General features: G+C 42.5%; 2 protein-coding genes across 13 annotated transcripts in view; both read right to left on the bottom strand.

The window, feature by feature from the left end:
* The window catches only part of PDZD2 (PDZ domain containing 2), a 480,171-nt gene that overhangs the window by 37,666 nt on the left and 419,489 nt on the right, over positions 1-23,016 (bottom strand). For 2 of the 3 annotated variants that reach the window (XM_050793800.1, XM_050793801.1), the window contains exons 9-18: positions 22,064-22,183; positions 20,921-21,035; positions 17,097-17,170; positions 16,724-16,949; positions 15,497-15,614; positions 13,730-13,862; positions 4,481-4,562; positions 2,381-2,415; positions 1,174-1,330; positions 38-187 (exon numbers count right to left, since the gene is read on the bottom strand). In XM_050793800.1, the coding sequence (XP_050649757.1) occupies positions 38-187; positions 1,174-1,330; positions 2,381-2,415; positions 4,481-4,562; positions 13,730-13,862; positions 15,497-15,614; positions 16,724-16,949; positions 17,097-17,170; positions 20,921-21,035; positions 22,064-22,183 (1,210 nt within the window). The remainder of the gene's footprint in view (positions 1-37; positions 188-1,173; positions 1,331-2,380; positions 2,416-4,480; positions 4,563-13,729; positions 13,863-15,496; positions 15,615-16,723; positions 16,950-17,096; positions 17,171-20,920; positions 21,036-22,063; positions 22,184-23,016) is intronic. The other variant, XM_050793803.1, reaches the window with a different exon arrangement.
* Positions 1-23,016, bottom strand: part of SUB1 (SUB1 regulator of transcription) — a 731,929-nt gene that overhangs the window by 544,917 nt on the left and 163,996 nt on the right. The window lies entirely within an intron of this gene.

Below are 23,016 nucleotides of genomic sequence, written 5' to 3'. Positions count from 1 at the left end.
GGAGGATACCCGGGGAATGATGACATGTCCCACACACCTGGGCTGCCTTCTTGGCCCCTTGAGGTCCTTCCTTCATCTGCAGAAAGGGAGGCTTGATTGACAGGCACGGGAGCGCTTGCAGTGTGGTACAGCGAAGCCTGAACTATCCTATGTCTCAGAGATACTCTAGAACAATGCCAATCTGAATCTGCAATGATTTTTATATCTTGTTAAATGTAGTGAAAAACTACACGTTTGCACCTTGGAAGGTTTCTGTAAGAACAGAGCAAGCTCATCGACAGCTCTGAATGAGCCAGGGTGGTCGTCGCCTGCCTCTCCTAAAACAAGGGGATTTTCTTCTTCAGATGTTAGAAATGAAGAGGAAACCTCACCAGCAGGAAGAAGTCTGAGAAATCGGTATGGATCATATCAGATTATCATCTCATATTATCTTGAATAGATATACCAATGAGATTTTAAAAAAAAAAACAAAACCTTTTGCTAATATGTCTCTTTTGAGTTCTTAATCTTTAATTTACAGCCTTCTACCAAGAATGGAAGCTAGGGCCTGGTGAGGGAAGGGACCTGGAATTTGGCTGAATTCCCTAAAATGTAAGGGCATCAGGTTGCCCACTCTGATTTGATGCCATAAAATTCAAGACTACATTATGTAAATGGCATTGGACGGACGTTTGGTTTAGCCACCACCCACCTGGCTATAGAATGTGCATCCAGCCTGTTTAGTGAGTAACTGAGTGGCCAGTCACTAACAGGGGCTGCATTTTCCAAGAGGAAACTCTCAGGGTACAGCATTGTCTAATGGCGCGATCTCAGCTAACTGTAACCTTGGCCTCCCAGGTTCAAATGATTCTCCCTCCTCAGCCTCCCGAGTAGCTGGGATTACAGGCACGTGCCACCAGGCCCAGCTAATTTTTGTATTTTTACTAGAGATGCGGTTTCACTATGTTGGCCAGACTGGTTTTGAACTCCTGACCTCAGGTGATCCCCTTGCCTCGGCCTCCCCAAGTGCTAGGATTACAGGTGTGAGCCACTGTGCCTGGCCTGGTCTCCAGCTCTTTTCTCATTTTACAGCACCAGGGTAGTTAAACCATTGTAGCCGCCAGCATAGAGGTGGAAACCAGTCACTGCAGACTGGAACGCAGAGCCCAGGCCCTCTGGGGCGTCCCTGCTTACTAGAGGTGCTAGGAGGCAGGCTGCCCTCCTCCGACGTGCTGCAGCCACTTCCTGGGTGATCCTCGTCCTCAGAACCGGCCACCATGAAGTCGGACAAGGGGCCAGGGACATCGTGGGCAAAGTACTGGGAGAGTTCAGATTCAGAAATAAGGGAGTCCTGTTGAAGAAGAAAACGTCCGATGACTAAGAAAATGCAGCAGAAGCAGATTTTCAAAGGTTATTACGTCCTATCTTTCCAAGAACACTTTGTTCTAATCCATGGTCACTTGAAATAGCTGTGATAGTAAACACTCACCTCCATTTACTTAGGATGGCTAAATGGACAACTAATGAATAAGAAGGTGACTGGTGCCAGACAATGTTTCTAGAGACTTTTTCTTTTGGGCTGAATTTTTGGCAATAATTGGAAAAGCCGCAGCAGCAGCACATCAGCCATCCCAGGAAAAACACTGGGGGGATGTGATGGGAAAGCCAAATGGGATTCAAGCCAATCAGTCTAGTCAAGTGGTAAGCAAAAACCAGGGGAGTCTGAATCCTGCACCCCGATGCACTGAGACTCAGCAAAAGCCTAGCTGAGGAAGATCCCACGGCCTCCTTAAAGCCCCGACTCACGCTGCTTTTTTTTTTTTTTTTTTTTTTTTTTGAGACGGAGGCTGGCTCTGTCGCCCGGGCTGGAGTGCAGTGGCCGGATCTCAGCTCACTGCAAGCTCCGCCCCCTGGGTTTACGCCATTCTCCTGCCTCAGCCTCCCGAGTAGCTGGGACTACAGGCGCCCGCCGCCTCGCCCGGCTAGTTTTTTGTATTTTTTAGTAGAGACGGGGTTTCACCGTGTTCGCCAGGATGGTCTCGATCTCCTGACCTAGTGATCCGCCCGTCTCGGCCTCCCAAAGTGCTGGGATTACAGGCTTGAGCCACCGCGCCCGGCCCTCACGCTGCTTTATTATGGAGCAGTTTGAAAAGTTATTTTGCAAACTGTAGTTCAGTTCTTTTATTTTGTTGCTCTATTCTTTTCCTGGATAAGTGTTTAACAAAAGAAACACACGTTTGCATCTATTCTCAAATGAGCATTGTTGTGTTTTCCTGTATAAAGTGGTAAAAATGACTCATGGGCAGAAACAGGGACTGGGCCCTCCAGCTTGACTTGCGGGCTCCAGGAATTGATTTGTAGTCCAGCTGAGGGAGGCACGTAGCAGTTCACCTTGACTCACCTTTTTTGCAAGAGAGGGACTCTTCAAGGGGGTACCTGTTGGAGGGAAAAGTCACCATATTGTCAAAACAATAAAGCTCAAGTCACAAATAGGCTTACATCCTTAACTAGAAAAGGAGGTGGCAAACACAGTAAACCAAAGTCCCTTTGCTTGATGATGGGCTGCATGCACTGGGGTAGACGTGCATGCAGTCTGCCTGGGTACCTGATCCTCATCCCCATCCCATCTGCCATGATGCTTCAAGCCCTAACTCAGATGCTACTACCTGTATGATGATCCCAGTTAGAAGCAATTTCTTCTGAATTTCCTAAGTGTTTTATCCCACCCACACATCAACTTTCATATACATCATATAATGTATGAGTGGATGTGTCTTGTATCCCTCCTTAAATCTACAGAGCAGAAATGTTGACTGATCTGACCCCACGGAGATGGACATTTATTTATTTTGAGATGGAGTTGCACTCTTGCTGCCCAGGCTGGACTGCAATGGCATGATCTCGGCTCACTGCAACCTCCGCCTCCCGGGTTCAAGCAATTCTCCTGTCTCAGCCTCCTGAGTAGCTGGGATTACAGGCATGTGCCACCACACCTGGCTACTTTTGTATTTTTAGCAGAGATAGGGTTTCTCCATGTTGGTCAGGCTGGTCTCAAACTCCAGACCTCAGGTGATCCGCCCACCTTGGCCTCCCAAAGTGCCGCGATTATAGGCGTGAGCCATGGCGCCCGGCCAGAGCTGGACATTGTACTTCGTATCTACTAAGTGTTCGGTGATAATTGCTGAATGGATTGAAGGATGAATTAACAAATGAACACCCAAGAAACTCATGAAAGAATTGAGGAGAGACTGAGTATCTATTTTAGTTTTTTTTTTTTTTTGAGACAGAGTCTTTCTCTGTCCCCCACAGGCTGGAGTGCAGTGGCGCGATCTCAGCTCACTGCAAGCTCCGCCTCCCGGGTTCACGCCATTCTCCTGCCTCAGCCTCCCCAGTAGCTGGGACTGCAGGCGCCCGCCACCTCGCCCGGCTAGTTTTTTGTATGTTTTAGTAGAGACGGGGTTTCACCATGTTAGCCAGGATGGTCTCGATCTCCTGACCTCATGATCCGCCCGCCTCGGCCTCCCAAAGTGCTGGGATTACAGGCTTGAGCCACCGTGCCCGGCCCTATTTTAGTTTTTAACTGCAGTGTGAAAAGGCTCAGGATTTAAACTATATGCCATGAAGCAAAAAGGACTTTGGGCATGAGGATTACGGCTTAATAAACTTTTATAAATGATCAAGTGGAAATGCTGGGATTATGAGAGCACAGCTCTTAGGCAGGTCGGGATGATAAACTGGTGGAATAAAGAGCCTAAGATGGCTGTGTCTACTTCAAATGTATTAATTACGAATGTAAATAATCAGGGTATTTCATGATTGCCAAAAAACCCTACGCTTTCCTTTTCCTCTGACAACTAAAAACTTGTGGCTCAGTTCCTTTTCCTCCCAGGTAGCAATCTGAACATCAGTATAATCTCAAGCTCAGAAATGTGTGAAGAGTCCCTTTAGGCTTCTATGCTAAAGGAAACTTTATTTTTAAGACTTGATACAATGTTTCATACTTTAAATTCATATGAAATTCCTACTATCTCAAGCCTTCTCTGCCTGAATTTTTCCACTTAAGAGAGAAATCATGATTTTTGCTACCTCTATTACCCTCTTTCAGTGGAAACTTTTTAATTCTTGTAAAGAAATCTCAGGCTTTTTGGTAGATAATACTCTGCATCCACCAAACTACTGACATTCTGGTTATCACTTCCCTTTCATCTTTAGCATTTCAAATGAATCGAGCATAAATACATGAAATGCTTCTAACTTACCTTTGCAAATTATGTGAAAGCACTATAAGAAGCATGCATGATTAGATCTTTAATGAAGCACATTAAATAACTGCAGAAATCAAAAGTAGCAGCCAAGAGAAAGCATAGACTGTCTTTGACAGCTACTTTTGCCAAACCTGGTAATTACAAAAATCCAATAATCCTGAACTGGGGAGTGCTCCATGGGTGAACTTAATGAGAAACTCTTCTGAATGTTGAATGAAAATGTGTGATTACAGTACCTAAGCCAGGAGAGGAATTGGCCTCTTTGCTCTCCTGATAAGTGCTGCGTGCTATCACTTCATCCATTTCCTGCTCGGAAACCTGATTTTCAGCAGAAAGCAAAGATTAGATGGTTTTATTTATTTCTCCCAATAAAAGTACCTAGGACCAGAGTCAGAGTCAAGTGCAGATAAAGAGGCAAACCACAGGACCAAGGATTATGACCATCCTCTGAAGTAGTAGTAACTCAGAGCTTGTAAGAAGTCCAGCAACACACACATAACAAGACTTTCAACTGGTGCCCAAGTTCATTAAGCAAAGCATTCAGTGCTATGATTACCAATAACACGGCTGAGATCTGCTTCTCTAGAAAACTCACTTCTAATTCTTTTTTTTTTTTTTTTTTTTTTTTTTGAGACAGACTCTGTCACCCAGGCTGAAATGCAGTGGCTTGATTTTGGCTTGCTGCAACCTCCAACTCCCAGGTTCAAGTGATTCTCCTGCCTCAGCCTCCCGAGTAGCTGGGACTACAGGCACGCACCACCATGCCCAGCTAATTTTTGTATTTTTAGTAGAGACAGGGTTTCACTGTATTGGTCAGGCTGGTCTTGAACTCCTGACTTTGTGGTCCACCCACCTCGGCCCCCCAAAGTGCTGGGATTACAAGTGTGAGCCACTGTGCCTGGCCTAATTCTTTTTAATTTTTAAACAATTTTAAACCCACATAAAGCAAGAGTAGTATACTTTTCACCTAGAATCACTAATTTTTAACATTTTGCCACATTTACATGCATGCCCTCCCTACATAAACACACACACACACACACACACACACACACACAGAATTACAGCTTTTTGCTAAACCATTTGCGAGTAAGCTGCAGACATCATGACCCTTTACCCGTAAATATTTCAGCATGGGTCTGTTAGAAACAAAGACATCCTTTTAAATAACCATAATACTATTATCAAATTCAGGAAATGCAACAATGATGACTGTGTAACATACATTTCATATTCCAGTCTGACTAAACACTGAATACTGACAGTACTTTTCTAATACTGTCCTTTGCAAGTACTACTCAAAGTGTGTCTGTAGTCTGGGACTAGCTCACAGAAAGTTTAATGCCAGCCTGTGATGAGATAAGAACTTAACTCCAGAATGCAAATTAGCATACAGCTTCATCAACATCATCATGCTAAGGAAAAAATGTCAGCTGAACTATGTAACAGTGTGCACGGTGACATAATGTTTACATTTTGGTGCAAGTACATCTTGCTATGGACCTGTAGCAGGCTGTCATGGGTCAATTTCTTTGCATAGTGATGTTTTATAAAAAAATTGTTTTTGGCAATCCAGGATCTAGTTGTTGTATGTCTTTAGTCTCCTTTAATCTGAAACAGCCCCTGGATCTTCCTTGGTCTTTCATGGCACTGATATCTTGGAAGAAACCAGACCAATCCAAACCTTCAATTAAGATCTGTCTGATAGTTTCCTCATGCTTAGATTCAGATTATGCATTTTTTTTTTTTTTTTGGCAGAAAAAGTACAAAAATGATTTCCTTCTCAGTGTATTCAGAGGCACTAAGGGTCAATGTGTCTTATAATCGGTGATAACTTTGATCTCTTGATTAGGGATGGAATTTGCCAGATTTCTCCACTGGAATTTTTTTCAGTCATTAATGAGTAATCTGTGAAGAAATAGTTTGAGACTACATAAATATCCCACTCTTCAATATATTTTTACTCTATGGTTTTAGCATCGACTATTATTGCTTAAATCAATTATGACTATGAAGCTTTCAAAACAGTGCTTCTATAGGTTTTCCATTCCTTCTGTATTTATTAGTATCATGGCAGATTCATGGATGTTTTTCTCAGTTGTTATCCATAACTGTCATTATTCATGGGAGGATTTTTTTTAAAAGCCTGACATATAATGAAATATATTGATTAAAATAATAAGAAAATGTAGAGTTTCTTTTTTAAAGGTAGAGTATTTAAAACTTAGAATGGTAATGTTATGTACTAAAATAATATTTGGCATAAGCAATGTTTGGATAAGCATAACAATTTGTCTTAATAAATATTTCTATATAGAATTCAGCATATATTTTATCATAACAGTTAAATTATACTGACATTGTGGCCTTTATGTAATGTTTTATGGTAGGCTTCACAGGAAATAAAATATGTACACATACATGCACTCAGGCATACATACTTAAACACACATCCCCCTCAACATAGTACAGAATAATTTTATATAAATGAGTCAGGGAAAATATCAGCTTAAAGAGTGGTTGCTATTTTTCTTAATGCTAGACTTTTAATATTTGCAATTTATTTTTTTTGAATAGGAGAAAAATGGACTTCTATTACTTTCTTCCACTTAATGTAAGCTAGAAGCTGCTCTCCCAGCTAGTCTAAATCTCGGCCTGACTAGACCTGGAAGGCTTAAATAACCCAACTGGGCAGCCACCGCTCCAGACATTATGAGAAACAGAAGAAAAGAAACCCTTGTGGTATTTATCTTGGAATAACAAGAAAACTAAGCAAGCACATACATTCAGTATCAAAATGTACTACTGGCATGAAATGCTGGGCTAAGTGGTACAAAAATACATTCAACATAAAATGGAATCTTAACCAAAAGATAAATACAGCATGAGGTTACAACTAAGAACACCACGTTTACCTAGGAAGAAACGTGAAATCCAATCAAATAAACACCGGCATTTGGTTTTGCTGGACATATCTCCAACACTATCACAGACGACCATATTACTGTGGCTAGAAACATGGATGAACCTGCATGGTCAATGGCATGGCGGCCACCAGTCCACCAGGATTATGATGCTTTGCACTGAAATGCCATTTGGATGTTTGATTGTATTGGCAAAATAGGCAGGGGTTTTGGGGCCGAGATGAACTGGACCTCTGAACAAATCGTGACCCATGTTATGCTGCGATTTTGAAGTCAGACATGCCTTGAAGCCAATGACTGCAAACCACTGAAAACTCAGTTTTCTGTAACATTGCTGACGGATGTATTAGGGCAGCCACAGGTTATTGGACTGCTTCCCGAGGTGAAAGGAGGTGATGTGGGTGGTAGAATCCAATTGGAGATTCTGGGGGAAGGAGCTGAGAACTACTTCAGATGGAACCATCAGGCAAAGAGAGTCAGCAGCGAAACAAAAGAGAACAGCAGTGAAACAAAAGAGGACAGATTTTAAGTGAAGGTGTCAGAACCACAGAATAGAAAGGAGAAAAATGGGAAGTGATAAGGAGAAAAAAACATAAAAAGGTGGAAGCAGGACTTGGTTGGTTTGATTGGATTGACTGACTGACTGACTTGAGAGAGAGCCTTGCTCTGTTGCCCAGGCTGCAGTGCGGTGGCATGATCTTAGCTTACTGCAACCTCCACCTCCCAGATTCAAGCGATTCTCCTGCCTCAGCCTCCCAAGTAGCTGGGATTACAGGCACACGCCACCCGGCAATTTTTTGTATCTTTAGTAGAGATGAGGTTTCATCATGTTGGTCTGGGTGGTCTCAAACTCCTGACCTCAAATGATCCACCTGCCTTGTCCTCCCAAAGTGTTGGGATTACACACGTGAGCTACTGCGCTCAGCTGGGACAGACGGATGGGCAGACGGACGGATGTATGTATGTATGTATGTATGTATGTATTTATTTATTTAGACGAAGTCTCGCTCTTGTCCCCCAGGCTGGAGTGCGATGGCGCGATCTCGGCTCACTGCAACCTCCGCCTCCCGGGTTCAAGCAATTCTCCTGCCTCGGCCTCCCAAGTAGCTGGGATTACAGGCGCCTGCCACCAAGCCCAGCTACTTTTTATATTTTTAGTAGAGATGGGCTTTTACCCATGTTGGCCAGACTGATCTATAACTCCTGACCGCAGGTGATCCACCTGCCTCGGCCTCCCAAAGTGCTGGGATTACAGGCGTGAGCCACCGTGCCCGGCCTGGTTTTATATTATTTATTCAAAAAACTTTGTCTGCAAGACCTTTCTGAGGATGCATGTAGGGAACACTATCTGAAGAAAAGCAGAGTTGCCTGTGCATTAATCTAAGGGCAATTTTGTCCCAGCGCTGTTGTTGACATCACATCCCCAGATCAAGAAACAGAACCATAGCATGATAGCACTAATTTGTGCTGGGGAGGACCAGGTCCACAAATGAACATCACTAAGTGTCTAAATTGATGCCACCAAGAAATCTCGGATATGGCACATAGAGGGACCCAAAACGGCTCTTGGCATATACTTCTTACTCTTAAAGTGGTGTACCAGTCCATCAAGCACAGTAGCCTGGGAACATTAGGATGTAATTAAGCAACACTACAAGGAATACCAAGGTATGCCCATATGACAGGCATGGGTAAGAAGTAATGTGTTTTTTTTTTTTTTTTTGGAGACAAAGTCTCACTCTGTTGCCCAGGCTGGAGTGCAGTGGCACAGTCTTGCCTCACTGTAACCTCCACCTCGCAGGTACAAGTGATTCTCCTTCCTCAGCATTGGAGTAGCTGGGATTACAGGAATGCACCACCACACTGGCTAATTTTTGTATTACTGGTAAAGACAGGGTTTCCCCATGTTGGCCAGGCTGGTCTCGAACTCCTGACCTCAAGTGATCCACCCACCTCGGCCTCCTAAAGTGCTGGGATTACAGGCATGAGCCACTGCATCCGGCCAAGAGGTAATGTTCTTAATGAACACTTTGATTTTATTTTTTTACTTTTTTGAGACAAAGTCTTGCTCTGTTACCCAGGCTGGTGTATAGTGGTGCGATCCTGGCTCACTGCAACCTGTACCTCCTGGGTTCAAGTGATTCTCATGCCACAGCCTCCTGAGTACCTGGGATTATAGGCAGCCACCAATACACCAGGCTAATTTTTGTATTTTCAGTAGAGACATGGTTTTGCCATGTTGGCCAGGCTGGTCTCAAACCCCCAACCTCAAGTGATTCGCCCACCTTGGCCTCCCAAAGTGCTAGGACTACAGATGTGAGCCACCACACCTGCCCTTAGTGAACATTTTGAGTTGCTGAAAGGAAAAGCTAAATTTTGTTAAATACAACTTAATCACAACATTAGAGATAAGCTAATTTAAAAAGACTTTTACAACAATTACTCAAAAGAATAAAAAATAGTGTTAAAAGTGGATTGAGGCTGGGCGTGGTGGCTCATGCCTGTAATCCCAGCACTTTGGGAGGCCAAGGCGGGTGGATCACTTGAGGTTAGGAGTTTGAGACCAGCCTAGCCAACATGGTGAAACCTCATCTTTACTAAAATTACAAAAGATTAGTTGAGTGTGGCAGCGCCCCGCCTATAATCCCAGGTACTTGGGAGGCTGAGGCAGGAGAATCACTTGAACCCGGGAGGCGGAGGTTGCTGTGAGCCGAGATTGCACCACTGCGCTCCAGCCTGGGCAACCGAGAGAGACCCTGTCTTAAAAAAAAAAAAAAGAAAAAGTGATTTGAGTTGGTTCCTTCTTTTCCTGTGCACATCAAAAAACAAACAAAAAAAATTGGGCGAGTTGAACTTGCTGAAGTGTCCTATGGTTAGCTTCAAAAAGTTAAAGGCAACTGTACAAGTATAGAAGAGATATAACAAGATAACAGCCAAGTCCAACAATGTAGGGACTCTGATTATCTGCAAGTTCCATATGGGTCAAGAGTGTGACACTGATGCTGAGAAAAAAATTAGTGGGCTCTTAGGCCTTAACTATAGAAGTATTCTGCCCAGGTCAAGGTTGGCTTAGACAGAAGAGGAGCCACTCTTTAAATTTGGTCTTGTCTTTCATCAGTCTAACAACAGTAATGTCCTCACACTCTAACAAAACGCTTAACATTCTTGGGGTCATGAATGACTGAGAATTTGATAGAAGCTATTGATTCCGTCCACAATTGCAAATATATTCCCAAATTTGTGTAGTTCGTAATGTCCTGGTAAAGGTCCTGTGAACTTCAGGTTCAGAGCAGGCTGCAAATTTCTTGAGATACATTCTAATTTATTGTGCAGCCCTGACATGTTGACAGTGCCTGGCACCCAGTGGAACCTCAATACATATTTAGGTAATGAATTTGATTTAGGATGAGAATAGATGATCTGAATCACCCTGGCTGGAGGGAGACAGGGAAGGATAGTCCCTCTGTTGATGCCTGGCAGCCTGCCTGCCTGCTTCACAACCTCCACATCCATCCCAATTCACCCCCAGGGCCTCCTTGGCACCTCCGCCTCCTGATCAGTACCAGGTTCACATGGGCTGGTGGTACCCAGGCTAAGCAGCTAACATTAGACTTAAAGGATCTTCCCTCTTTCCTTCCAAGTAAAACTTGTAAGTAAGGAAAAGTCATTTAATAACTCATTCTCAGGCTGGGCGTGGTGGCTCACACCTGTAATCCCATCATCCAGAGGGAGGACCACTTGAGGTCAGGAGTTTGAGACCAGCCTGGCCAACATGGTGAAACCCCGTCTCTACTAGAAATGCAAAAACTAGCTGGGCATCATGGTGCACACCTGTAATCCCAGCTACTTGGAAGGCTGAGGCAGGAGAATCACTTGAACCCAGGAGGCAGAGGTTGCAATGAGCCGAGATCACACCCCTGCACTTCAGCCTGGGCTACAGAGCGAGACTCCGTCTCAAATAATAATAATAATAATTAATAATAATGATATTATTATTATTTCATTCCTAACAGAAGACAATATGGGTATCTTTACAATGATAAAATGTAAGGAGCTGCAGTGATATGCTATGTTCTGTTGGCTCAAGGCCCCATGTGGTTCCTCTTATCTCCTATGGAGCCATCTGTATTAGATAAACCAAAGAACTCCCACTTTCAGAATGTGTCTTTAGCAGAACAAGTAAAACCAGTACTAGAAAATGTGAATATACGTTAAATGTCATGGTCAGGAGAATTTCAATACATATTTATGCTGTTTAGGTAGATTCTAGAACAACTGTGTGAGCAGTTAATGAAAAGGATCCTGGCATGAATTTAAAAATTTAGTCGGCCGGGCGCGGTGGCTCACGCCTGTAATCCCAGCACTTTGGAAGGCCGAGGCGGGCGGATCACAAGGTCAGCAGATCGAGACCATGGTGAAACCCCGTCTCTACTAAAAATAGAAAAAATTAGCCGGGCGCAGTGGCGGGCGCCTGTAGTCCCAGCTACTCGGGAGGCTGAGGCCGGAGAATGGCGTGAACCCGGGAGGCGGAGCTTGCAGTGAGCCGAGATTGCGCCACTGCACTCCAGCCTGGGTGACAGAGCGAGACTCCGTCTCAAAAAAAAAAAAAAAAAAAAAAAAAAAAAAAAAAAAAAAATTTAGTCTTGGCCAGGCACGGTGGCTTGCGCCTATAATCCCCACACTTTGGGGGGCCGAGGTGGGCGGATACCTTGAGCTCAGGAGTTTGAGACCAGCCCTGGGCAACACGGTGAAACCCTGTCTCTACCAAAAATATAAAAAGTAGCCAGGTGTGTTGGCACATACCCATGGTCCCAGCTACTCTGGAGGCTGAGGTGGGAGGATTGCTGGAACCCAGGAAGTCAAGGTGCAGTAAGCCATGATTGTGCCACTGCACTCCAGCCTGGGTGACAGAGTGAGACCCTGTCCCAAAAAAAAAAAAAAAAAAAAAAAAAAAAAATTTAGTCCTGAGGACTTGGTCTATCAGAAAAATAGTATCCTTCATAATTTTGAATAAACTTAACAAATAACTTTTCCATTGTAGTTTATTTGAAATGCTGGGCTTTATTTTTTCCCCAACTTTGATGGAAGCAAAAATCTACAAAGTAACATTTGCAAATAAGCAATTGGTCTACAAAGCCAGATTTCATCTTATTTTCATTTATTTAAATTTCAAGATAATCATTTGATAAGATAAACAGGTATTTTTCTTTTAACTCAACAGTTAAAAGAACATTAAGAAGGAAACATTCCTCCACAAATCTGAAGACATTTATTTGTCCTTTAAAAGTATCTAACATGGGGCATGTTGGCTCACACCTTTAATCCCAGCATTTTGGAATTCGAAGTGGATGGACTGCTTGAGCCTAGGAGTTTGAGAACAGCCTGGGCAACACAGCAACACCCCAGCTCTATTTAAAAAAATTTTTAAAAAGTAAACTGAAAAACTTTGTACTCTAGAAATTCTATAGAAATGCAGAAACAGTTTAAATGAATTAAGTACATTATCCAAGTTTAAGTTAAATTCTAAATAGTTATCTTTCCAACTATTATGAACAATTTATTTTTATACTAGTGTTGACACTTTCTCATTTCTTTGTATTTTTTATTTAAAAAAAATAAGAGACGAAGTCTCACTACGTTGCCCAGGCTGGTCTCGAACTTCTGAGCTCAAGTGATCCTCCTGCTTTGGCCTCCCAAAGTGGTAGGAATACCAGTGTGACCCACCACGCCTGGCCCTCATTTCTTAATTGAAGAAAGTTTAAAATTCACTGAAATTGTTTTAAAAATAAATTAATTGGCCGAGAACGGTGGCTCATGCCTGTCACGCCTGTAATCCCAGCACTTTGGGAGGCTGAGGTGGGTGGATCACGAGGTCAGGAGATCGAGACCATCCTGGCTAATATGGTGAAACCCCGTCTCTACTAAAAATACAAAAAATTAGCCGGACATGGTGGCGGGCGCCTGTAGTCCCAGCTACTCGGGAGGCTGAGGCAGGAGAATGGCGGGAACCTGGAAGGCGGAGCTTGCAGTGAGCAGAGATCCGGCCACTGCACTCCAGCCTGGGCGACAGAGCGAGACTCGTCTCAAAAAAATAAATAAATAAAATAAGAAATAAAATGAAAATAAATTAATTATTCAACATTAAACTTAAAGATGAGAGAATTTCCAACATATGGCCAAACAAAAGATGTGGTAAGAAAAGCCTTCTTATCTTGAAACTGACAGGGTCACAGAGATCGTCCAGTTGAAGGCTCAGCAGATTCTCTTGTTGCAAAAACACAAAGAGGTTAAGTATCTCACCAGAGCTCAAAAAGCCAGTACTCTGAACTCAGCATTCTTACCTCCCACCAGACAAGTTTCAGATTTACCAGATAACATAGTCAAAATGTTCTAGCAAAAGACTGCGAAGACCAAGTGCGGATTAAAGATGCATTTCCCACGGGCACCAGCCGCAGGTTGCCTGCCTATCCTCAGCTGGGAAAACCATCTCACCAAGGAGTATACGATATCCTACGAAGGTGTACCATCCTCCCACGTTCAGAACAGGGTGAACCACCTCACCTTTGGATTAGGGTGCCGGCCGATGACAAGGCGAACGGGTCCTGGAGGGCATTTGCTCAAGATGGCGTGGACTTTGCTTAAAGCGGCATGGCGGACATTGACAGAGTTCACTTCCAGGATTTGATCCCCGCGGCTAGGGAGGGCAACAGAATGCACACTCTGTGTTAGCAGCCAGCTTCTTAAAAGCTAAAATAGCTTTACTTCTGGGAGAGGTTTATCATATGAAATACTTTCTGCCTACTTTAAAGAATCACATGATGTCTTTTCCCGTTGGCATACATGTAAAAATACAACACATTCATAAAAACACATTCGATTTTAAGTGGGCAAAGGTCATAATGCATATTTACTGGCATTTTCAGAAATAGCAAAGTCAAATGAAATTAAGGACAATGATGAAACCTACCATTTTTTGAGCATATACTATACGCCAGGCACTATACGAAGCATGCTGTATTACAAAGCTTTGAGTAAGTAAAGTTATTCCCATTATGCAGATAGGAATACAGGCTCAGAGGGGTCACACACTGTTGAACTAACTCGGGTCTCTCTGACTTTCAACCATCACATGACAGAGCCCCTCGACCACCAGCAGTTCTCTCTTCCTACCATCTTGAAATGATTATTATAATATAACTTAAGGAGGAAATAGCTGAGGCTCAAAGGTTACCCAAGAATTTGTAAAAACGTTTCAAATTTGAACAAATGAGAAACTGGGGACAAGTTGCCCATTTTGACTGGAAATTACAGGGAGAGAAGTCAGTAAGAGAGAACAAAGACTCTTTATATGGGATTTGAAGAGTGGTCATTTGGCAGGCTCCAGACATATGGAATCATTCAAGAAAGAAACATCATCTTGGGATGTCATTAAAGGATTTTTTTCCTTGGGTTCTAAAAGTATATTTTCTTTAATGTACTTTGGATGATTTGCTAAATTTTTTTTCATATGGAAATTTACTCTAATGATTAAGTAAAAACATAATATAAGCTATTACCAGGGCCCCAAAATGGCAACCTCAATGAATGCCATTTGGACAATCCCTTAACCACTAAAGGACTTGGAAGTTTACATGGGAGAAAGATGATACTGTTAGCAGAGGGTGCTTTGTGCAATACACGTACATTCTTGTGACGTTTAGGTGGGCACTGACTCACTGCAATTACTATATAATAGAACACCTAGATATTTCTTGTGTAAACGGAACGCCCATGTTACACCTCTCAACTATCTGGATTAAGAAATCAGACACTCAGTGATTTCAGAAAGTAGGCACCTAGACATGGCCATTCAACAAGGAAGGAAAATGATAGGAAAAGTTTAAGAGAACACTTAATAAGAAATGCCTCCCGTCCAAGGGCACAATTTCAGGACTTTTTGGCATCAAGTGATTCTGAACCATTTGAGCAGTTCCAGTATTTCATATTAATTCTACATATGTGAATATAAAATGAAAGAAAATACTGAGCTAATCATAGATATCTGTATAGAGTTGTATCTTGTCAAGTTTCTGAAACTGGACTTCTGAGACCAAATAGAACAAATCAAGTAGGGAAGCCAAGATCTAGAGTTCTCAAATTCAACCAAATTTCATTTATATTAACATTTACATTTTTGGAGATGCTATTAATTGTAGTCTTGGCTATATTCTTGGAAAGAATTCAAAGCTTCAACATCCCTCAAAGGAAAGTAATACAGCAAATATCACACATATGTATTTCATATTTATGAACACTCCAGAACCTTACACTATCAGGCAAACAACAAACCTCAGGTTGCTCTCCATCTTGGCCACTGATCCTGGAGCAAGGCTGTGAATGTAGATCCCAGGAGGACTGTTTTCCAGAGCCAAGCAGCAGGCACCAATGCCTAATCCAACTCTTGGCTCTGTGAGAGGCACCATTTAAAGAAAATAAAAACAAAAATTACACAATCACTAGAAAAAAAGGGTAACCGATTTGAAACAGAATTAATATCTATTCAGACTAATAACCATTTATTTCTGGTCCAGACTCAGAATGTAAATTCTGCTTTTCCTTGTCATCACCGGCACTGCTGTTAATAGAATGAGCCCATGGCTAACCTGGGAGCTAGCTACGGACTGATGGACTAAATTATCCAACAGTCAACTCTGCTCAGTCTAATGAACCTCCTCACATCTGTTTTTAGAAAGAGGCAGGCTATAAGTAACATTTGTATTCTGGGTACACAAACTCAAGCTTTCTTTTGCTTTTCTTTTTAACAACTAATCTCTTGGTTGTTTAATCTTCCATCATGTTTCTGGAGTAGGTGGGGAGGAAAAAGAAACAGCGATGAAAAGAAGTAAGATTTGGTGATCATGGAATTCTAGTTACTAGTGTTAAGTGTACACTTTACTATAATCTTTTGTTCTTTAAAATTTTATATTAGCCCTAGACTTAAGCTCATCAGTGATTTTTTTTTTTTTCTTTTTTGAGATGGAGTTTTGCTCTTGTGTTCAGGTTAGAGTGCAGTGGTGCAATCTCAGCTCACTGCAACCTCTGCCTCCCGGGTTCAAGAGATTCTCCTGCCTCAGCCTCCCAAGTACTGGGACTACAGGCACCGGCCACCACGCCCAGATAATTTTTTTATTTTTAGTAGAAACGGGGTTTTGCCATGTTGGGGAGGCTAGTCTCAAACTCCTAACCTCAGGTGATCGACCTGCCTCGGCTTCCCAAAGTGCTAGGATTACAGGCGTGAGCCACTGTGCCTGGCCAGTGAAATTTTTTTTTTTTTTAAACTCAAGCCTCTGACACACAGTGATTCATGGGGAGAGCTTAGAGAGCTCCATGCTACTGGTAACTTCCCTTCACTTTGACTAAAGTGACTAACATCCCTCTACCTGACCTCACTGTGCATGTAGAGACCACCTTTTGTTGACAGAAGATTGTCCCTAGAACAATGAGGAAAAATTAAGCTAACAGATTCCAAAATGTTATTCAAGAAATGTGACAAGGGTAAGGAATAGCTGCTATCACCTTTGTTGAGTGTTACTTCCATGACGATCCTGTCCTTGGGCCCTGGGGTCTTCCGACCCAGGGATGAAGTACTGCCTTCATCGGAGCCTCCCGCCGAGGCTCCCCCACTGGTATTGAAGCTCGGGGAGGCGGATCTGCTCATGTGTGTGGGTGTCGAGCAGGGTGTGAGGCTGGGGCTCACCAACTTTGTGCGTACCGTTAAGACAAATAATCCACTCCGGATTTGCTGAGAAAACGAGGAAAGGTGGGCTGAAACGTTTGGACTGTCCTCATATCAAAGGGTTAAAAAAAAAAAAAAATCTCACCAAACCCAAGCCAGAAGGAAATAAAGGAAGGAAAATAGGATAAAGGAGATCAATAAGAATGTTGTTACCTTAAAGGTATGAATCGCTTCTTGAAACGTCAAGCCCTTTATTGGTATTCCATTTACATCTAGGATTTCATCCCCTAGTGATCAAATGTGAGAATTACATTAACATTAACCTTTAATTTCCTGGAATTTAACTGCGCAGTCAGAACTATTATGGGATACCATATGGTCCCTGATTTACTACCATATAAAATGACTTTTATTGTTTAGCTTAGCTCCCAGGAATGTCACAAAATGGGACAATTAATGACAATATTCTTTTGCAGTAATTCTGTATTTCAATCTTCAATTAAAATAACTACGGGAAGCATGAAAATATTTTTTTAGCCATTGCCAAGTTTGACAACAGATGTCCTATATTTAGAAATCAAACTGCAGAAATCTAGTTCAAAGGTGTTCCTCATAGTCATTATTTAAAAACTTAAATCCACTGGCAATGAGGCATGAACACATAGAACATTTGAGAAGCCACTCCTATATTTGTAGAAAGACAAGTTCCCCGAGTCCAGAGAATCAGCATGGTGTATGGAAAATGGCTTTAATGATAACAAAAAACTTGCTAAGATATTACTGAGGAATGGCAGCCCAGAAATAGTCTTTTTTTAATTAAAAAAAAAAGTTTTTGAAATAGAGTATTGCTTTGGCTCAGTCACCCAGGCTGGAGTATGGTGGCGTAATCTCAGCTCACTACAACCTCTGCCTCCCAGGTTCAAACTATTCTCATGCCTCAGCCTCCTGAATAGCTGGGAATACAGGTGCACGCCACCATACATGGCTAATTTTTTTTTGTATTTTTAGTAGAGACAGGGTTTTACCATGTTGGCCAGGCTGGTCTTGAACTCCTGGATCTGCCCGCCTTGGCTTCCCAAAGTACGGGGATTACAGGTGTGAGCCACCCTCCCGGCCTAGAAATAGTCTCATTGATGCAGTTCCAGGTTCTCGTCAGTAAGCTGGCACGTTACTATAAGCTTCTATCTCAGAGATGACTGCGGGGTCATGTTAATTTGCCAGACATGTGCAGGAACATGCTCGCCCACAGCCCCCTGCCCCAGCTCTCCTATTATTTTCAACTCTAAGAAGGCATAGTCAGGTCATTTTTCAAGCTGTTGACAGTGTCTGCTAGGAATATAAAAGAACTTGGACATCCTGTTGACTTATCAGAGCTTGTTTCTGGTTTGCACTCTTGTGACATGGCCTGTTTTTTTGGAATAACAGCTCATCAAAAACACTACAAAGACGCCCCAGAGAGAACAGATGAACTTTGCACAGCGTTGCTGTAGAGAAGAGGGACACTGTACGCCTATAAGAAAGTGCAAAGCAGCATAAGAACACACATTGTCACCTCTCGCAGACAGCCAATCCCAGGAGCACACTGTGTGCACGATTCAAGGAATCCTGGAGATGAGTTACAAAAATGTAGCTGTGCCCCATGCATTTGTTATGTGGCTTCCCCTTAATGCAATTACAGAAGCTATAAAATAAGTGAAGTAATCTCTGCTTAAAAAATCACCTGGCATAACCAATTACTCAATTAGGCGAGGAGGTGGATGTTTTTAGGTTGTTTCCATAGGGGAAAAGGAGCAAATATTAAAATGATTACTCGCACTCTTAAAATGTATGCAAGGTTTTTTTAAAGACATGTCACTCAACAGGTTAAAATCCATTCCGATGACTTACATTTCTTGTAAATGAACACATATGAAAAAACAGTATTTAGGAGAATCAAGTGCTATTAACCTTTCTTAACTATTGATTTTTTTTTCCCCCGTTTTGCTCCATTTTACCAGCCTTGCAGGATGAATTTCAATTAAGTGAACACATGGCACATCCATTATAAAAACGCTCTGCTAGAATTTTATATTGTTCTAAAACTCAACACAAACACCACCTGGGAGTTAAGCCTTCCTCTAAGAGAGAGAAATAAATATTCCGCCGTGGGAGAATTAAACCTGGTCACGTCTTATTGTTAGCATACAGGAGTCAATGGTTGCTCTGCCTAAAAAATAGGAGATTCCAATTCACTCTTATCGGTTCCAAAAAAAAGAACCAGTGTAACACAAAAGCACCTAAAGTTTAGGTCAATTGAACTGAAGAGTCACAGCATTTTTGAAGATAATTAAAAATATTCTACTTTAATTATTTCATGAAGGAAGTATAATAATAAGTGAGAGGAAAAAAATCAGGATTCATGCTCTGGTGAAAGACACTTAAAATATGTGCAGGCTAGGTGCTATAGCTCAGGCCTGTAATCCTAGCACTTTGGGAGGCAGAGGTGGGACAATCACTTGAGGCCAGGAGTTCGAGATCAGCCTGGGTAACATAGTGAGACCCCATCTCTTAAAAAAAAAATTAGCTGGGCATGGTGGTGCACACCTGTGGTCTGGGCTACTTGAGAGACTTAGGCAGGAGGATCCCTTGTGCCCAGGAGTTTGAGGCTGCAGTGAACTATGATCACACCACTGTACTCCAGCCTGGATGACAGAGCAAGACTCTGCCTCTTAAAGTACAATAAAATAAATATATATATACCTGTGTGTGTGTTCAGAACTTTTGTGCAATTCTACTTTATAAAAAGTATATAATCTTAATCCAGATAAATATTTCATAGAAAATATAAAGATATGTATATCTATTCTAGATATTCTATCAAAAGCAGCTACTGCGTCTGTACAGAAAGGAAACTTTGGCCTATTTACATTTTATTTTCTCAAGTAAGGTGGGAAAGTGAGTTGAACTTGGGATCACAAAGCTGGGTTTAAATTTCACTTCCGCTGTTTACTAAGGATGGGACAAGTTTCTAGTCATATAACATTTCTGAGTGTCACTTCTCTGTTTCTAAGATGGTCACTCCAAAATGCCAATTTGACAGGTTTGTAAGGCAGTCAGCGAAATAATTAAATATGTGGCATTGCTTTGTGTTTATAGCATTATAAAATGACATATTTAAACATTTAAAAAATTATTTGCAAGGTAAGACTTGGCACCTCAATATTACTTTAATTTGCATTCAGAAGCACTTGTCTAGTATATTCACGTGTGGCAAAATGGTAGGTGCTATTGAGAATTAAAAGATGTTCATTTAGGGCCAGACACAGTGGCTCATGCCTGTAATCCTAGCACTTTGTGAGGCTGAGGTGGGCGGATCACTTGAGTCCAGGTGTTTGAGACCAGCCTGGGCAACATGGCGAAACCTCATCTCTACAAAAATTAGCCGGGCATGATGGTGTGCGCATATTGTCCCAGCTACTCGTGAAGCTGAGGTGGGAGGATCACCTGAGCGCAGGGGGTTGTGGCTGCAGTGAGCCATGATCATGTTACCGCACTCCAGCCTGGGTGACAGATTGAGACCCTGTCTCATTTAAAAAAAAGGTTTTTTTTGGTTTTGTTTTGTTTAAAAAGATGTTCATTTAGGAACCAGACTCTGTGGTGGTTGATTTCTGTAGCAAGGTATTAAATATCCACTAAGGACCAGGCACTCTGCTTCTACACCACCCCTGAGGTAAGAATTGATTCCAAACTCTCAAAATTTTCAAGGAAAGGAACGTGATTAGACCAAGTGGACAAGATAGACACTAAAGACCCCAACAAAAATAGTAAGCCACTTTGCACATATTATGTCATGTAATCCTGACAACCACTCTTCAAGCAGGCGTTAATATTCCAAGTTTACAACCAGGGAAAGTGAAGCTCAGGTTCTACTGACTGTGCCAGGCAGATTCTGCCCAGGTCTACTGGGTACTGTGGCATTCACTCACATCTTGTGAAGAGGCAGATTCTCATGGGATCAAAGTCTCTGTCACTGAGGATACAAGAGGCTTTTCTCCTACCTTCTTTAAGTCTTCCATCCTCTGCAGCTGATCCATTTGGGAAGATGGTCTTGACAAAAATCCCCATCTGTCCACGAATGCAGTCTCGACCTCCAGCAATACTAAAGCCAAGGCCCTAGATCCGAAGCAGATGAGAGTCCAGGTTGACAGTGTAGTATTTAACTGAGGGCATCTTTCCCATTGTAGTATTTAACTGAAGGCATCTGTCCCATTGTAGTATTTAACTGAAGTGGCCTCCCCAACCAGGCCTGGAGTTAAACTGAAGCAACTAGCTGCAAACTCAAGTTTGTGTTCTCTTCCTTATTCCCCTCCTCAGATCTATTACGTTGTACTAGCCATGCATTACATTAAGGGAAAAAGTTTTAGGCAGAAACATAGCAAATTGCCAATATTTGACAATCTCTGACCTCCACAAATGGCAATTTCATATGGTTCTACTAAACAGCTCGTAAGAGTCATTTCCCACTATATGCAGGCTCCACGTTTGTTTTCTTTTGTCCTTCCATTTTGTGTAACATCAAAATGAATATTTTGATTTTTGTGTAATGTCAAGTTATTCATATCATTTTCTTTATGATAATGGCAACGCCATGAAATTCACTGAAAAGGATAACCAAGGGTATTCCCTGAAGCTGCAGGCTCTGCTTTTCTTTCACTGGAGATAAAAGTTGAGGGTCATTCACTGCTAGATTCTGGCCCTAGCAGCCAAGTGCTGGTGACTCCTCACATCGTAGGAGTGAAGAGGGCATGGTCATCTCACATTGAGACCTACAGCACAGAATGCCAGGGAATCCACTTGAATCCATACAGAGGCCACTTTATCTGTCCTTCTTTATACCTGTTACTTTTCATTTCATGCAAAGACAAATAAAATAAAAAGTAACCATTTAAAGAATATGTGTGACTGGGTGCAGTGGTTCATGCCTATAATCTCAGTGCTTTGGGAAGCCAAGGTGGGAGCACTGCTTGAGCCCAGGAGTTTAAGGCTGCAGTGAGCCGTGATTGCACCACTGCACTCCAGCCTGGGCAACAGAGCAAGACCCTGTTTCTAAAAACCAACACACAAAAACAAATAAAATAAAACAAAAAAAGGTATGCTAACATTCACCCAGAAGGCAGAGCAGTCTGCAGAAAAGAGCTCACCTTGCCTTTTTCTTTGTACAGCCCGATGATTGAGATGACGGATGGCCGAATGAGCCTCCAAGGAGATTCCACCTGAGTCGTGCTTAAGGAGCGGGTAGACTTCTTCACAATGTGGTATTCCTAAAAGTCAGCACACGGCAAGGTCAGGTATTACTCTCATCTGTTCTATTGTGGTATCTGGCAGAAAGATACACTCAGACTTTGAAAATCTTACATGTCTTCAGTACTAGACATTTCTCTCTGGTTCAGTGACTTTAAAAAGGTTCCTATAAATACTATCGCAGGTGCTGGGCACCATTGCTCACGCCTGTAATCCCAGCACTTTGGGAGGCCAAGGCAGGCGGGTCACCTGAGGTCAGGAGTTTGAGACCAGCCTAGCCAACACGGTGAAACCCCGTCTCTAATAAAAATACAAATATTAGCTGGGTGTGGTGGTGGGTGCCTGTAGTGCCAGCTACTCGGGAGGCTGAGGCAGGAGAATCGCTTGAACCTGGGAGGTGGAGGTTGTAGTGAGTGGAGACTGTGCCACTGCACTCCAGCCTGGGTGACAGAGTAAGACTCCGTCTCAAAAAAACCATCAGAGAAATAGGTCCTACTACAGTACACTGCCATGGCTTCTTCCCCCACATAAAGAACTGCTTGGGGACCTCAAGCACCTTGTGTTGCTCTTTCCTCGACCACATTCCACAGATTCTACATCTGGAATGGAGTCAGGAACCAGAAACAAGAGGCCTCAGTGATACGGGATGACCACCTGTGGTCGGGCTTTCCCTTGGTAGTCACCCCTGCCTCCATCCCAAGTTCACAATCATGGTTAGAAAGTATCTTGCCATTTTAAGCTTAATTCGCTCGATCAAAAACTCAGCGTGCCCTTGTTTCTTATAAAATCCAAACCACAAACCCAGACAACTGTTATTCCACATAAAACATCCCACTGAGAGACGGCAGCAGCT

The sequence above is a fragment of the Macaca thibetana genome, chromosome 6, assembly GCF_024542745.1.
Source record: "Macaca thibetana thibetana isolate TM-01 chromosome 6, ASM2454274v1, whole genome shotgun sequence".
In the NCBI taxonomy this organism is placed as follows: Eukaryota; Metazoa; Chordata; class Mammalia; order Primates; family Cercopithecidae; genus Macaca; species Macaca thibetana.
The sequence above is the reverse complement of the archived record's forward strand: the minus strand, read 5'-3'. Positions and strand labels throughout refer to the sequence as shown.